Genomic DNA, 16,469 nt, shown 5'->3' on the forward strand with positions numbered 1-16,469 from the left:
ACGGTTGTATGGAGGAGAGTGAAAAGGGACAACGCTACGATATGCATCCCCGAAATTTAGGCCATGGTGTCAATCATCTCATCAGTACACTATAAACCCTATCTGTTCCAAACATTATCCTCTTCCAAGCCACCATAGGCCCATGGCCTAGAAGAACGACGTTCGTCTGGAATGCCCTCAGCTGGGGATTCCCCGGTGGGTTCGGACCCGCTCTCTTCTTCGATTGGTTGTCCTGATGGTCTCCTGGCAAATGAGGACGGGGTCAACTCAACTACAGTATACTTGTGAACCAATAGATGGGGCTGACGGGCTACTTACGAGAAATGCCGGGGTTCGCCTGCCGCCCACGCGGAGCCAGTCTCCCTCTGTGTTTGAGCTCGGTCTTCCTCTTCAGCCTCCACATCCTCCACCACGAGATCGACTAGCTGGTCGCGACGGGTGCTGTGCGAGTTGTGTGAGCTGGTGGAGCTGGCGTTTCGCTGCAAGGGACGCGGCGCGTCTGAGCTTCTAGACTTGTTGGAACTCGTGTTGTGATTTCGTCGGCTTTCGCTGCCCGATGCCCGACCCTTTCGGTGCGAGCGGGACTTTTTCACATCGCCTTCGGTATTATTCGAGCCCTGATAGCTCCTGCTCCTGTTAGTGTGCAGTCGCTGATCTCTTGGGACTTCATTGGCTGTGATCACTGGATACTATTCGGTTGTCAGCATCGGAATCTCTAGTAGCAGCGAAGCGATCCACGTACGTTCCAGTCGCCAAACTCCAGCGCCCGCGCTTTGGTGAACAATCCTTCATCTTCGTCGTCTAGCGAGATTTCAATCTCACTGTAAGTCCGGAATCTCTCGGTTGAACTGGCACTTCGTTCACTTCGGCTGCGGTGGCTGGAATCGCCTCCTGATAGGAGCGGGGTTCGGCTGTTGGCTTCACCGGTTTTACTGTTCTCTCCAGGCTTGGGGATCCAGTATTTCCCTTTTCCTCCTCGCTCATAGCGCATCCCATCCATCACCCGTTTGACCCGAGAACCGGAGTCTTCGTGTGCAATGATGTTATCGCCCGAGTCGAAGATTCGATACTGATAATTTTCCCCCCGTATGGTCATCCTCGTGTCTTCCACCAGATCTCTAGGCCCGAAGGCATCCCGCAGCGCAAACTTCACCGGCAACCGTGCCGCCGAGATGGTCGGGTCTGCATAGTCGTGCCATGAGAATGCATACCAGTGCGCAACTGCAAAAATGGGCATCTCATAACAGATGAGCGCGTCCTGGATCGCAGCAGCGAGGTTGTCTGGAGTGTACCCGGCGACACCGTTACCCAAAGCTCCCAACCACTGCAGAATGGACAGGAAGAAACCTTGCCAGTACGATGCGAAAATGATGAGTTTGACACACAGGAATTTTGGAACAGGGCGGAACGGCATGAGATCGTCGTGCAGGCATACCCAAAACATGGCAAGAGAGTACAGACTCAGCGTGACACTGATGTTGTACACAATGCTCGTCCAAAGGTAGCCCGAGCTGAGACCCAGATATCCTTCCTGATATGTGTCGGTAGCCTTCATCACAATGGAAACCAGCGCCAGAATGGGTTTCAACCAGGCATACTGGAGAATGCCGCGCTTGACGGCAAGGAAGGTGTGTGGGTCGGAGATATCGATCTTAGGTAGGAAGTGGTTGAGTGGCCATGCATGAGACACCGGAGGTCGGCCATGGGCCATGATGATAACTGCTCGCTCCCCCCAAGGAAGTTAATCAGCAAATGGAAGAACGTGTAAATGGTGAACGCCTGCGCAAAACTCCGTCAGCCTTGGCTCTGTCTCGCTCTGAATCACACCTAGTACCTCGTAAATGTCGCGGATCGGGTCCAGGAACTGAGCCGCCTTTAACGACACGATACTGGTCCATGATGAAGCCGCATATATCGGCACCCTGATCACAATCAGCACTGCCTTGTCTCTTTCGGTTGTCGAGCCCCTGAGCTCTAGGCTGCCATCCAACACTCACATCAACAGTATACGGACGACATAGCGCTGGAGTAATGGTTTTCGGTAATTTTTACTACAGAATCTTAGTTAGTAGCTGTGGGACAGCCCAGTGTCGTGCATGAAGCTCGTACGTTTGTAGCCATATGGACCTGTAAGTCAAAGTAGACTGTTAGCTCAAGAGCCGAGTACAAAAACAAATTAATGCGGAAATCAAGGGGCATAACGCGTACAATAGAGACAGCAGTGACGACACGAGAGATGAGACGCCAGAGGTGATAATGATCGCGCGAGCCAGGCTCGAGCCAGTGCCTCCGCCAGAAGGGCCCTTCATGATGGCGGGAGAGGACATTCGCGGGTTTGGAGAGCCGCGTTATTAGGAGCACCAAGTCATTTCGCGGAGACGCAGAACATGGTCGACTAACTGCGAGGTGGGGGGCGGAGCTCACAGAAACAAGCTTGGAAATTATTGCAAGAAGGAGGCGTGTTGCCGATGACGATCATCTCGTGACACCGCCCAACGCCCGCATTTCGCATTCGCGCCATCAACTTCCCACTGCGACGGCTCTGCTTATCTCGGGCTCGTTCCTCGCGAGTTTGCCGCGTCGAACATGCTTGCGCCAGCTGGCGGATTCACGGAGCAATGGCCAGTACAAGCTTGACGGCCTCTTACCTGACGCCGGATCCAAGCTTCAATTGGTTTGTTGAACCCTTGCCTTCCCATAGCTTGGGTTGCTTAATGAGGTCTTTTTAGGTTCTTTCTCCTGGAGCTTATTGTTTCCTGTATTCTGTAAGTACCCCTGGAGATTTACAATACATTTCTGTGGCTCATACGACGCAAAGTGCTGTATTCTTCCTGTTCTATTTCAACCGACTGTTCGCGACGCTCCTCTCCTACGCGATCAGAGCATACACCTGGCATTATTACCGCGTTTACGTCGACATAAATTCCTTGCAGGTCTCCCTTCTTGGTGGACGAATATTCTTCAAGGGGATTCGGTACCATGGTGCGAACGAGACAATCTTCATCCACGGAGGGTTCATAACATGGCGGTATTGGAAGCGCAAGGTTGAGCGCACAAACCTTTCGGGCATACAACATGAGACTGGTCGACCGGATACGTCTGGAAAGGGACGCAACGACTCCGTCCATGGCGAACGCACAGGTGCAACTAGCAGGAACGACAGCGTTGAGGAGCAGGGTGGAGTAGAGAAGACAATCGAGCTGCCATGCCGGATATCAATCAAGGCTTACGGCTTGGAATGGTTTATCTACAACCGGTCTCCGGCCTATGATAGTATTCTTGCTGGTTTCGGCTACAAGGACGGCAACACTGGGGGCGGCATATTCCAGCCGGCCTCCCCGACTGAAGCACAACCAAATCTCCACCGGACCAAATCGACGTTCGATACTCTTTCGGATCACAGCCCCAGTGAACGGGAAGCTTTCGGATCGCGAAATACTGAACTGCGCGATGCTGAGCTCTCCGATCCAGTGTCAAGTATGCTTGAGCTCCTTCCTGTGAAGCTTGACTGCAACAAGGGGGCCATTGTGATTGGCAATGAGAATACTCGATCTGTCTTGACGGCGACATTTGATCGCGCAGCGGGAACTATTGCCGCCTGCAATGCAGGTCCTATGGACTTGTATCGACAACTCTTTTCGTTAAAGTTCAAGCATCCGGTAATTCAGATGCGACCAAACCCTGATTTCAAGCAAAACCAGATTGCAACTGCGAAATTGCTGGGCGCAGAGCAAGAGCATGAAGATTCATCCAAGCGAAAAATGCTCCCTTTGAAGCACAAGGTGCACAAGCGCAAAATGTGGCACAGTATTCGCGACCTGGTTCCTTACTTCCAAACATCTGTGGAGTCATTTCAGGTCAACGGACAGGCTAGCAGTATGCCAAGAAGCGAGGCAGAGTTTCCCGAAGTTCGTTGGACTGGCCTGTCTCGATATTTGGACGAAGATCATGAGGATGACCATGAAGAATGGAACTCAGTTGAATATGCTAGGTTCTCCACCATCCTCGACAGCCCAGCCTTAGATTTGACATACTATTGGGACATTCCAGGACGGGTAGTCCCGCAGCACCTGGCCTCTGCTCAGTCTACCCGGGAAAAGGGAAACAACATCAACAATGCTCTTCCTCCAGAATGGGGCATGGATATCAAGCTCAACGGGGGATCCATCAATTACGGACCATGGACTGACAGGGAGCGGGTCGGATTGCAAAACACCTTCTTCCCCAACTTTTATCGAAGCTCCGGACCTGCAGAGCAATTGGCACCAGGTGTTCTCAGACAAAGTACATCCTTCAAATTGCGCATTGAAGTCAACAAAGAGCTCACACTTCGCATTCCGACTCGGGAGCAGTCTAAGGATTGGACGTGGAAAGGACGCGCAGATGCTATCCGAGGATCCTGCGGGGCAAGACGGCAAAAGGAAAGGAAAAATTCACGGGCGAAAGATGCCGAAAAAGCGCACATTGGATCCGATCTTCGGCCGTTTGGATGGCTTTCTCTCGCTGTTGGCCCCGACTCCACTATCAATTATGCCATGGATATGGTAGCTTCGAGCTCTGGGTTTCGGAATGAGCTATCCCTTGACTTGCGCGAATCTAGGCTGTCGTCCAGTGTGAATCACGGTTTACTATGGCAATGTCCGCGACAGCTGGTAACCTGTGACTTGTCCAACCCGATCTGTTGGAACAGTCTCCGATCATGGAGCTTTTCCGTTTACAGCCACAGTCTTGAGCTCTTCATCTTGCGCGACCACATCTTTCTTCTGACTGATCTGGTGAGCGATTGGGCCTCGGGTCCACCATCCGAGTATTACACCTTTGTGCCCTTCATTTACAACATCGATCTCTCCTTCTCTAACCTCCAATTATTCGTGAATGTGAACGATGGAAACATTATCAGCAATCCTTCTGATCTCGAAGATAACCGTTTCATTGTCATCAAGGGCAAGCAGCTGACATCGAATGTGATGATCCCATTGAACAAATTTCAACCCAACCAGAATGCAGTGGAGTTCAAGGTCAACTTGGAGGATGGTGGTGTGGATTATCTGACTCCTGCATGGGACACATTGCATACTTTCCTTCCAGGAAAATCCATGGCTACTCTCGAAGAGCTTTTCATCGATGGATCATACAACTACTTCTCTTCCACAGCACCAGACTTGATCGATACCCTTGTGCTGAACATCAATGGATCTTCACCTCGGTTGTACCTTTACGGGTTTTTGATCAAGAGTTTCATGGCCGTTAAGGAAAACTACTTTGGTGATGATATGCATTTCAAAACCTTGGAGGAGTACCAGGAGATGGCCTACGCGGGGGAGCAACCGTCAAACCCCACTGGCATCAATCCAAACAGGAAATCCAATGACATGGATGTCCTAGTCCATGTCACCGTGGACAACCCGTGCGTTATGCTCCCTGAGAGCATTTATGATAACATGAAATGCTCCAGGCTTTCTGCCACCACAATCAACATCGATCTGCGCTTCACCAATTACTACATGGATATGCAATTTTCAGTCAGCCCACTTAAGTTGGACTTGCAATCAACCCAACCGGATGGGTCATCAACCATCTCTGGCACCCAGTTGTTCATTGACGGCATCGACGTTTATGGACATCGCCTTTTCGGATTGCCGCCTTCAGAGCCGACTTACGTTTGTAATTGGGATTTCGACGTGGGAAGAATTTTAGGTGAATGCACCACAGAGTTTCTGTCATGTCTGGCATCCAGTCTGAAGAGCTTCGATTTCTCGTTTGATAACGACGAAAATGCGCTGCCACCACTCTTCCCGCCTGTTCTCTATGATGTGACATTCCTGAGAGCCAAGATCAGCTACATTCACATCTCCGTGATCCTGGACCAAGTTGCCATTATTTTGAGCACTAAACAGTTGTCGACCAACTTCAATGACTGGGCAAACTCCAAATTTTCGAAACGCATGAGCCTGCTGGTGCCCGACATCTCGATTGCCGCAGTTGACCGCCAGTCAGTGGCTCAGGCCTTACGATCTCCTAAAAAGACCGTTGCACCCCTGGGCCTTGTGCGCTTGACCATAGGTCTGAAGATGGCTTTGCGTAAGCACGATATCGCTGAGCACCGACGCCTCCAGCAGGAGCACATTAAAGTCCATGACCAGCGGACACATCGATCACAATGGTTACTTTTTGACTGGGAAGAGGTAGGACCGACATCATCCTTGGTGGGCGGTGACAATGTCGCACCTCCGACGATGGCGATACCATCAATGCCAGAGCCTATACATAGGCGGCTGGGTAACACCCCGTCCTACCGAGGATTTTCAGGTGCCCAGGCAGCCGGAAGCGCGAAAAGCTTTTTTGTACACTCAGAAACCTCGAGCTTCAAAAGCCACAAATCGTGCGCCAACGATAGCGCCCCTCGTCCGTTGTCAAGCTCGGAACAAAAGTCAAGACCTGTTCCGCCAAGACGGGATACAAGCTGGTCCACCTTAACAGCCAGCCGATTGAAGGATAGCGAGAGCTTTGGCCGCTCCAAGGCAGGCCCGTATTCATCTGCTGCAATCAGAGATTCCAACCCTTGGATTCTGCCACAATTCTCATATCACAAGCTTTGTCTGGACACGTCTGAGCTTCCGTCGCCACCCAACGACGATGACACCACTGGAAAAGATCATGATGCCGAAATCAGCCAGAAGTCAATATTCCTGACATTTGAGGATGATCAAACATCATACACTAACCTCGCTTTGGAATTGCCGCTGGGCATTAAGGGGTTCTGTACCCCAAGGTTCCTTCTCAGCTTGGCTTCTCTGTTGGAGGGGCTTGAGCCGAAGCACCCAGTTCAAATCATCGATTCGTTGCAGAAGGACGTGATATCGGATATTATTGGCTATGACAAGTCCATGAATCAGCCCAAGAAGGCCATGGCCGTTGCGATTCGCATCCCATTCATCCAGTTGCGGATGTTTGATGTCTCTGAGTCGCCAGAAAATAGGCAGATTGAGTTTCGAGATGAATATTCCATTGGAATTTACCGTCTATGGGCAGAGTTTCAGAAACGAGTGCAAAGACAAAAAGGAGATCTACTTGAAGGTCTCAACCAAGGCATCACGGCTCATGCCGCGGCCGATCGCCTGTCGGTCTCCGTCGAGGGTAGCCGGACCGATGCCTTCCAGGAGAAAGCTGTTTTCAATTGCGATCTGCGTGACCTGAACTTTTGGCTAGTCACGGCTTCCAACATTCGCTCCCATCTTCAGATGCGGCATATCAGTACTGTGACCTCCGCAAGGTCAGTGGAACGCTTGGCTTTCCTTGTCCGTCGAGCTACCATGATGTTTGACTCCGTTGCTTCGGCTTTCCAACATGTGTCAGCTTTGAGCAGACGGCGCTTGCGATACCTTATCTACTTCACCACACAGTCAGCTTCTGACATTCCTGATCCAATTTTCCTGGCGCGCATCTCCTACGTGCTAAGAGTTGCCTCGGCCCACTTGCGGCAACACGATTCGTGGAAGATCATTTCTCGCATTCGCCATATATACACGAGCTTGCCAGTCCACCACAAGAGGGAGCTCGAACGAAAATGCTTGGGCGACAACATCCCATTGCCACCTGATGCTAAGTCAACAGTATTGACTGGTTTCGATCAATGGCGGGCGTGGGATCTCGCCCACGTCGAAAAGAGCTATGTTATGCGCAAAATTTGGTCATTCTCCGAGCCTCAGCCCGCAACTCCGGAGCCATCGGTGTCTCTGTCATGCACAGTGAAAACATTCAGGTTCTCTTTGGACCCCGGCCCACGGGAAAGTGACTTCATAGTCGAGAATTTGTCGACTGTAACCTCTATTATGCCGAACAAGACCTTCCAAGAGGATGACAAGGAGAAGTGCAAGAAGGTTGTTACGTTGCAATCCTACTGTGCCTCGGCAGCTCTTCGCTTGCGATGGGAGATTTTGGATCTTGTCGAGGGAGTAACGAAAGTCATGTCGACCGTCACGCTGAAATCTTCATCAGCTGAAGCCGCACCCACCACTGGAGACAAAAAGTCAACGGAATTGCAGATCGTGTTCGGCACGGATTTTGGATCCATCACTCTCGATGCCATCAATGTGAAGCTCGCCTTAATTTCGAGGTCTCTGCGAAGCTCGGTTGTGCACAGCTCTCATAACACCAAAAAAACAAATCACGAAAGTCTCGCTCTCTTGTTTAGTGCTGAAGCCTGCTCATCAGAACTTTTGAGTCAGTCCAGAAGTCTCATGCTGTCGAGAATTGCCGATCCGTACCTTTACTTCTCGCTCGTCTCTGATGGGGATGAACTGGAGTGCAAACGTGACTGGAAGGTTGCTGGCTCGTGCCAAAGGCTCCGCTATGACATGAAAGAGGACCCTGTTAGCCTGGCACATACCGCAGATCGTGTGATCGAGGACGAAGTCAGATACATCCGACAGCTCATGGACACTGTGAAGATGCCGAAATTTGAACCCGTCCAAGCCCCGGTGTCTAAGAAGCCTATTAGTGACAACATCAACGTTGCAATGTTTTTGAACGACTATCGCCTGAGCTTTAGCCTTCTACCGTCCTTGACCTATCTCGTTTCTGGCGAGGTAGCCCGGATGTCGGTCATGCCTGCTGAAGCATCCAAGATTGAGGTTGACTTTGATCTGAAGAAAAATTCACACATGTTCATATCTGGCGAGGGCGACAGATACAATGCCCTCTCGATCCTTGAAATTCCTCCTACGAATGGCCGGATCCTTGCGAATGTCCAGTCTGGCCGCAAAGAGCTTGAAGTCGACATGACGATTGAAGTCATTCGTCTGGAGGCCAGCGCCGTGCGAAGTCTTTTAGCCGTTTTGACAGGACCCGATGTTTCCCACCTTCTGTCAGATTTGAAACAAAACGTCGATGTTCTACAGTCTCACCTGGGCGATGTGCTCTCGTCGCAGCAGACCAAGGCGGAACCCAAACCGCCCTTGGATGATACAGTGATTCTTTACAAGTCCCGCCTGACAATGGTTGGATTCGAGATTCACGCCGTCGCACCTGGTTTGAACAGCAAGGACTACTCTGCGGAAATGATATTCAGCCTCGGGATGATGCAAATGCGGCTCCAGAATGGTCTGGATCGAGGCTATTCAATGGACTACCCGGAATTCAGTATCGATGCTTCTCAAATCAAGTTTGAGTTGCGAAGACAGGAGAGAACAAAGGCCACTTCCTACGGCGGCTTTACTGCAGGTATCAAACTACTAGGAAACTCGACTGTTCGCGAGAATGGGGAAGTGATGCGTGCCTTCCATTTCACCAGTGACCAATTCGATGTTGACCTCTTTGCCGAAACCGCTGCATTAGTAGTGGACATTGCTGTCTATACCCAGGAACGCATCAAAACATTGGACTTGTCGCACGAAGTCGAACGTCTCCGGAAACTCCGACGCCGCAATCACAATGACACAGTCATCTCTTCCTCTGACATCCCTCAAATTCATGTGGAGGATGATGCGGCATCGACACAGCCCTTCTTGAATTCCTTGTACTCTTTGCAGTTCCGAGACATCCAAATTGCATGGAACATGTCAACACCACTATCTAGTGGCTCTGGTCGCCAACCTGAGGACCTGGTATTCTCGATCCACCAAGTCGAGCTGTCTAATAAAAAGAAGAACGCGGCAAAACTGCGCATCGAGGATATGAAGCTACAAATGGTTCCATTCCGTGCAGACAGGAAGAAACGCTCACTCAACTCTGCTCTCATGCCCGAACTGGTCTTCAATGTCGCATATTACTCAAGTGGAAAAGAGCTATGGCTCGCCTTCCAGGCAGCTGGAAAGTCACTGGACATTCGTGCGACATCTGAATTCATTCTTCCAGCCAACATGATTCGGAACTCGATTGCATCCGCCACTGAGGCTTTAAGGAAGGGCAAGGCAGCCTGGGCAACGAAGCCATCGCTCGATGACACCACCAAGGATCGTAGTCTCTTTGGCAAAAGACGACTTCGATCTGTTCTCGTGGACGTTGACTTTGCGGGTGCTACTGTCACGCTCCAAGGAAAGCAACAGCACAATTCCCAAACTTTACTGACAGCTGGGATGAAAGGTAACCGGCTTTCGGAAGCGAAGTATGGTCAATATGTACAAGGGGACTCGGCCACTACGGCGACTTTACGCGCACCGGGAGTGGCTCTGAAGGTTCATTTCGAAGAAAATGGTAACGATGACCCGGCTCTCAACGCAGAGCTAAAGGTTGATCCATCCACAAACGTCTTATACCCGACTCTTGTTCCTTTGGTCAAACAAATGACCGCTACAGTCAAGGAGATCATGGGAGAGCAGCAACAGAGCGAGCAACAGAGCCAGCCACCGACTCAGCAGCAAGGGAGATCTCGACGGCCATCTACCACGGCAAAGCTACAGTCACAAATGCTAATGCAAGATAATGCATTTAGCGCTCCCGATCCAAATTCCATTCTTGGACGCTGCAAGGTGAACCTTGGATTATTGTTCTACAAGCAGGAATTTAGTCTCAGTTGCCAGCCCATCGCCAGAGTGGCAGCTACGGCAAGATTCGAGAGTGTGTACGTGACCGTCAATACAGTGCAGTCAACTGAACAGGGCCGCTTCCTTGCCCTCTCCCTGGCATTCAACAGCCTGGAGGCCTCAGTCAAGCATGTGTACTCCAACGAATCCACAGCAAGCTTCGAAGTCAAGTCTATGGTCTTGTCGCTGATGAATAGCAAGCATCTTGGTCGAACAAGCGGCATGTCGGCTATTCTGCGGGTGAGCCCGATGAAAGTCTCGTTGAACGCCAAGCAGGTGCAAGATTCACTGCTATTCCAGGAGATCTGGATTCCATCCAGCGATGAGCCGCGCACGAACTCGAAGCCTCAGCCGGAGCAGCCGGACGCACAACAACCCTACATCGTGCAGCGATACCACCAGGTTGCTGCTGCCTCGGCGTTCCCTTGGAACACCACCATCGCCATTGAGAAGCTAGAGATTCAGCTTGACTTGGGTTCTACGCTAGGCAAGGCACAATTTGCCATCAATAACCTATGGATGTCATCCAACAAGACATCGGATAGTGAGGAAAGCATGTGTATCAACTTCGACAGTGTTGGTATCGAAAGCAAGGGCCGCATGAGTGGTGTGGTCGAGCTACGGACTCTCAAGGTTCGCACATCCATCAAATGGCCGGAGGAGATCCGAGAAGTCTGGCACACGCCACTTATCCAGGCCTCGGTCGCATTCCATCATCTCCAGGCCAAGGTTTCGTTCGACTACCAGCCGTTCTTGGTCGCTCATATTGCCATGTTTGACTTCCTTATGTACAACGTCCGCGAGGCTTCCGGGAAGGCAAGCGAGCGACTATTCAGTATCTTGCAAGGTGACGAAGTCCAGGTTTTCTGTACTTCCTTGACAGCATCCCAAGCCCTGGCACTCTTCCAAGCTTGGCAACGCCTGGTTCAAGACAAACAAGCAGCGTATGAGGCGTCACTGCGGGAGGTCGAGCGGTATCTCCGTCGCAAATCCACTACTCTCCCAGATCGGATCGAGGCCCGTACCAAGAATCTCGCAAAGAAGGACGAAGAGTCGGAAAGAACTCCTATCTCACTGCACACGGGTGTGGTCGTGAACATCCGTCATGTCAATCTTGGAGTGTTCCCGAGCTCGTTTTTTGACAATCAGATCTTCAAGATGGAGGCCTACGATGCCCAGGCAAGATTTTCCGTCTCGCTCGAATCGAACAAGATTCATAGCGCATTGGGACTCACTCTGGGTCAACTACGCGTTGCCTTGTCTGGCATCAATCGCCTCGCCTCTGCTCAACTTGAAGACCTGTCCGTGGACGAGATCGCCCAACGAGCAGCCGGCTCCCGCGGCGGTACTATTCTCAAGGTGCCACGACTCGTGGCATGCATGGAAACCTGGCAGGCGCCCGGCACCAAACAGATCGACTACATCTTCCGCAGTACCTTCGAAGGCAAAGTGGATGTGGGTTGGAACTATTCGCGTATCAGTTTCATTCGGGACATGTGGGAGACGCACTCGCGCGCCCTAGCGTCCCGACTCGGCAAGCCTTTGCCGCCGTCAGCCGTGCGTATTACTGGCGGTCCCGGCAGCAGCAGCGAGGGCGGTGGCGAGGGCTCTGAACAGCAAGAGAAGATCACGGCAGTGGTCAACGTGCCGCAATCGAAATACACCTACACGGCGCTGGAGCCACCGGTGATCGAGACGCCACAGCTGCGGGACATGGGCGAGGCAACACCGCCACTGGAATGGATTGGGTTGCAGCGGGATAAGCTGCCCAATGTCACGCATCAGATCATTATTGTGACTCTGTTGGAGATTGCAAAAGAGGTGGAGGATGCGTACGGGACGATCCTGGGATCGTGATGCATTACTATATGGCGTTTTTGGGCACATTGGACATAAGACACCGGGGCCGTTGGCAGTGTCTGTATAATGACATAGATTCATTTTCATATTCATACTTCTCTGACCCTTCAACCACGAGGTAAGGGACCTTGCAACCTCCGGTAGATGTAGGAAAGATCTCGCGCATTATTAATCCACAGCCCCCGCGCAGGCGGTGAGTGGTGGGGCTGATTGGTTGCACTCGTTTCAGCGTTTTCATCTCCTGGGTAACGTTGAGTGCTGCTAGGAAAGACTAGGGGCAATGAGGAGCAACTAGGACCTGCCCGGCAAGGTTTTCCACTGCCCGGGTTCCGCTGCTCGTTGCAGACGCGGTTCGATTACGAGCTCCGACAGCTCAAGTGCACAGGCCGGAGAACCATGGATGCCTCCAGAATGAGTCAATAGATACTTTTCGAATGGGATTTCAAAGCAAAAGAAGCATAGTAGAATACGGGCAGTAGTAGCTCGCAAATAGAATAAGCCGCGAGGGTGTGTGCGAGCCAGTAAGTAATGGTAGTGTAAACGCACAAAACCGGGCGGGGCAAAAAAAGCGTCCCCACTTTCGCCTGCTTTTTTTTCTCCCACTTTTCCCCCCCTCCCACCTTCTTCTCTTCTCCCCTCCCCATCCCCTTTCCGCAGGAGCAGTTGCACATAGGCATCGTTTGATCACCATCGAGTTATTTGCTCGGTTTTGATCATCTGTCTGTGGTCTTGCTTCTTTCTTTCTCAAAAAAATCAAACCCCCGCCTCTAGGGCTTATCTGAGGAAAAAACCGTCAAGATGGTTAAGTACGTCCTCGCTCTGCCTCGATGAAAAAAAAAATTCATCTCTCGGCTTGGGAATCATTTGGCTAACAATGTCTGCTACAGCTTCACCATTGAGGAGATCCGTCAACTGATGGACCGTCGGGCTAACATCCGTAACATGTCCGTCATTGCTCACGGTAAGCATCTCTCGCCGTTCCGATCTGAACGAGCTGGTAGCTGACGCATGTTCTCCCAATAGTCGATCACGGAAAGTCCACCCTCTCCGACTCCCTGGTCCAGCGTGCCGGTATCATTTCTGCTGCCAAGGCCGGTGAGGCCCGTTTCATGGACACCCGTCCCGATGAGCAGGACCGTTGCATTACCATCAAGTCCACTGCCATCTCCCTCTACGCCAAGTTCCCCGACCCCGAGGACCTGAAGGAGATCCCCCAGGCTGTTGATGGTTCCGAGTTCCTGATCAACCTGATCGATTCCCCCGGTCACGTTGATTTCTCGTCCGAGGTCACTGCTGCCCTCCGTGTCACTGACGGTGCCCTGGTCGTCGTCGACTGTGTCTCCGGTGTCTGTGTCCAGACCGAGACTGTGCTGCGTCAGGCCCTGACCGAGCGCATCAAGCCCGTTCTGTGCATCAACAAGGTTGACCGTGCTCTGCTCGAGCTCCAGGTCTCCAAGGAGGATCTGTACCAGTCCTTCTCCCGTACCATCGAGTCCGTCAACGTCATCATCGCTACCTACTTCGACAAGGCTCTCGGTGACGTCCAGGTTTACCCCGACAGAGGTACTATTGCCTTCGGTTCCGGTCTCCACGGCTGGTGCTTCACTGTCCGCCAGTTCGCCGTCAAGTACGCCAAGAAGTTCGGTGTCGACCGCAAGAAGATGCTTGAGCGTCTGTGGGGCGACAACTACTTCAACCCCAAGACCAAGAAGTGGACCAACAAGGGCGAGGCTGACGGCAAGCCCCTTGAGCGTGCCTTCAACCAGTTCATCCTGGACCCCATCTTCAAGATCTTCGCTGCCGTCAACCACAACAAGCGTGATGAGATCACCACCCTTCTTGACAAGCTCGAGATCTCCCTCGCCACCGAGGAGAAGGACCTCGAGGGCAAGGCTCTCCTCAAGCTCGTCATGCGCAAGTTCCTGCCCGCTGCCGACGCTCTGCTGGAGATGATCTGTATCCACCTGCCCTCCCCCGTCACTGCCCAGAAGTACCGTGCCGAGACTCTGTACGAGGGTCCCACGGACGACCGTGCCTGCATTGGTATCCGCGACTGTGACCCCACTGCCCCTCTGATGCTGTACGTCTCCAAGATGGTGCCCACCTCCGATAAGGGTCGTTTCTACGCCTTCGGTCGTGTCTACGCCGGTACCGTCAAGTCCGGTGTCAAGGTCCGCATCCAGGGCCCCAACTACACCCCCGGCAAGAAGGAGGACCTGTACATCAAGGCCATCCAGCGTACTATTCTGATGATGGGTCGCTTCGTCGAGCCCATTGAGGATGTCCCCGCCGGTAACATTGTCGGTCTGGTCGGTGTTGACCAGTTCCTGCTCAAGTCCGGTACCCTGACCACCGACGAGACCGCCCACAACATGAAGGTCATGAAGTTCTCCGTCTCCCCCGTTGTGCAGCGCTCCGTTGAGGTCAAGAACGCCCAGGATCTGCCCAAGCTGGTCGAGGGTCTCAAGCGTCTGTCCAAGTCCGACCCCTGTGTCCTGACCATGATCAACGAGTCCGGTGAGCACGTCGTTGCTGGTGCCGGTGAGCTCCACCTCGAGATTTGTCTTAAGGATCTCGAGGAGGACCACGCTGGTGTTCCTCTCCGCATCTCCGACCCCGTCGTCTCCTACCGTGAGACCGTCACTGCCACGTCCAGCATGACTGCCCTGTCCAAGTCGCCCAACAAGCACAACCGTCTGTACATGACTGCCCAGCCCATGGAGGAGGACGTTTCCCTCGCCATTGAGGCTGGCAAGGTCAGCCCCAAGGACGACTTCAAGGCTCGTGCCCGTGTCCTCGCCGACGAGTACGGCTGGGATGTCACCGATGCCCGTAAGATTTGGTGCTTCGGTCCCGACACCACCGGTGCCAACCTGCTGGTTGACCAGACCAAGGCTGTTCAGTACCTGAACGAAATCAAGGATTCCGTCGTCTCCGGTTTCCAGTGGGCCACCCGTGAGGGTCCCGTTGCTGAGGAGCCCATGCGTTCCGTCCGCTTCAACATCCTCGATGTTACCCTGCACGCTGATGCCATTCACCGTGGTGGTGGTCAGATCATCCCCACTGCTCGTCGTGTCCTGTACGCCGCTGCCATGCTGGCTGACCCCGGTGTCCTGGAGCCCATCTTCAACGTCGAGATCCAGGTTCCCGAGCAGGCTATGGGTGGTATCTACGGTGTCCTCACCCGCCGCCGTGGTCACGTCTATTCCGAGGAGCAGCGCCCCGGAACTCCTCTGTTCATGGTCAAGGCTTACCTCCCCGTCAACGAGTCCTTCGGTTTCCCTGCCGATCTGCGCTCCGCCACCGGTGGCCAGGCCTTCCCCCAGTCCGTCTTCGATCACTGGGCTATTCTCCCTGGTGGCTCGCCCCTGGATCCCACCACCAAGCCCGGACAGGTCATCATCGAGATGCGCAAGCGCAAGGGTCTCAAGGAGGTCGTTCCCGGTTACGAGAACGTAAGTTTCTACACTCCGGTTATCTATTGTTTCATGATTCAATTCCTAACTCTTCTTTCTTCAGTACTACGACCGACTGTAAAAATGTCACGGCCTGCCAGATTTTTCTTCTGCCAGTCAAATGGAATCTTTTTTTATGAGATTGATGAATTCAATACAACTTCGCGGTTCAACCAAAATTTTACTCCCGTATCGATACGGGCTTGCTCCGGTCATTGCCGACTCTAGATAAGTGTGGAGCTCCAAGGGATGTTCAGGGCACCTTGGATGCTACCCGGTTGCTTCTGTTTTTATAGTTTGATGTTTGATGATCGTTTTGATTTTTTGGGGTTTTGTTTTGTTTTGCTGCCTTCTAGCTAAGTACATGTAAATATACATGTTACACTAGATCAGCGCTGCAGCTCCCGTAAGCCCACTGTAGAGTAATTTATACCAGCCAGCTCGATACCGGTTGACGTTACTGGGACAATCTGGTAGAGATGTGAACGACACGTAACTTGGCAGACTACAGCCATAGTGCAGCATGTTTTCACACCGAGTTCCTGGTAGCTTTCCTGCTAACCACGACATCTGATCCCATTGTTTCGAGATAGACAACCCCATTGTTTCGAGATAGACAACAGAGACCAAA

At 52.3% G+C, this 16,469-nt stretch overlaps 3 protein-coding genes across 3 annotated transcripts; 2 read left to right on the forward strand and 1 right to left on the reverse strand.

The window, feature by feature from the left end:
- Window positions 1-98: 98 nt before the first annotated feature.
- On the reverse strand, window positions 99-2,442 carry N7498_009593 (OSTA/TMEM184 family protein; the record flags this gene model as incomplete). Its single annotated transcript, XM_058456649.1, has 7 exons — window positions 2,209-2,442; window positions 2,110-2,127; window positions 1,998-2,051; window positions 1,835-1,922; window positions 743-1,726; window positions 319-689; window positions 99-243 (listed from the first exon to the last, which is right to left on the reverse strand). Exons 1-7 carry the CDS (start codon window positions 2,325-2,327, stop codon window positions 99-101), a joined length of 1,779 nt encoding a protein of 592 aa, XP_058303548.1. The 5' UTR covers window positions 2,328-2,442.
- A 176-nt stretch (window positions 2,443-2,618) lies between these two features.
- N7498_009594 (uncharacterized protein) lies at window positions 2,619-12,380 on the forward strand (the record flags this gene model as incomplete). The annotated part of the gene is made up of 3 exons (XM_058456650.1): window positions 2,619-2,674; window positions 2,730-2,765; window positions 2,819-12,380. The coding sequence occupies 3 exons, from the start codon at window positions 2,619-2,621 to the stop codon at window positions 12,378-12,380; spliced, it is 9,654 nt and encodes a 3,217-aa protein (XP_058303549.1).
- Window positions 12,381-13,181: 801 nt separating this feature from the next.
- On the forward strand, window positions 13,182-16,203 carry N7498_009595 (elongation factor 2; the record flags this gene model as incomplete). Its single annotated transcript, XM_058456651.1, has 4 exons — window positions 13,182-13,189; window positions 13,271-13,344; window positions 13,407-15,838; window positions 15,903-16,203. The coding sequence occupies 4 exons, from the start codon at window positions 13,182-13,184 to the stop codon at window positions 15,918-15,920; spliced, it is 2,532 nt and encodes an 843-aa protein (XP_058303550.1). The 3' UTR covers window positions 15,921-16,203.
- Between the last annotated feature and the right edge of the window lie 266 nt (window positions 16,204-16,469).

Source organism: Penicillium cinerascens, assembly GCF_028974065.1.
Source record: "Penicillium cinerascens strain IBT 15544 chromosome Unknown scaffold_4_segment0_segment1, whole genome shotgun sequence".
Classification (NCBI taxonomy): Eukaryota; Fungi; Ascomycota; class Eurotiomycetes; order Eurotiales; family Aspergillaceae; genus Penicillium; species Penicillium cinerascens.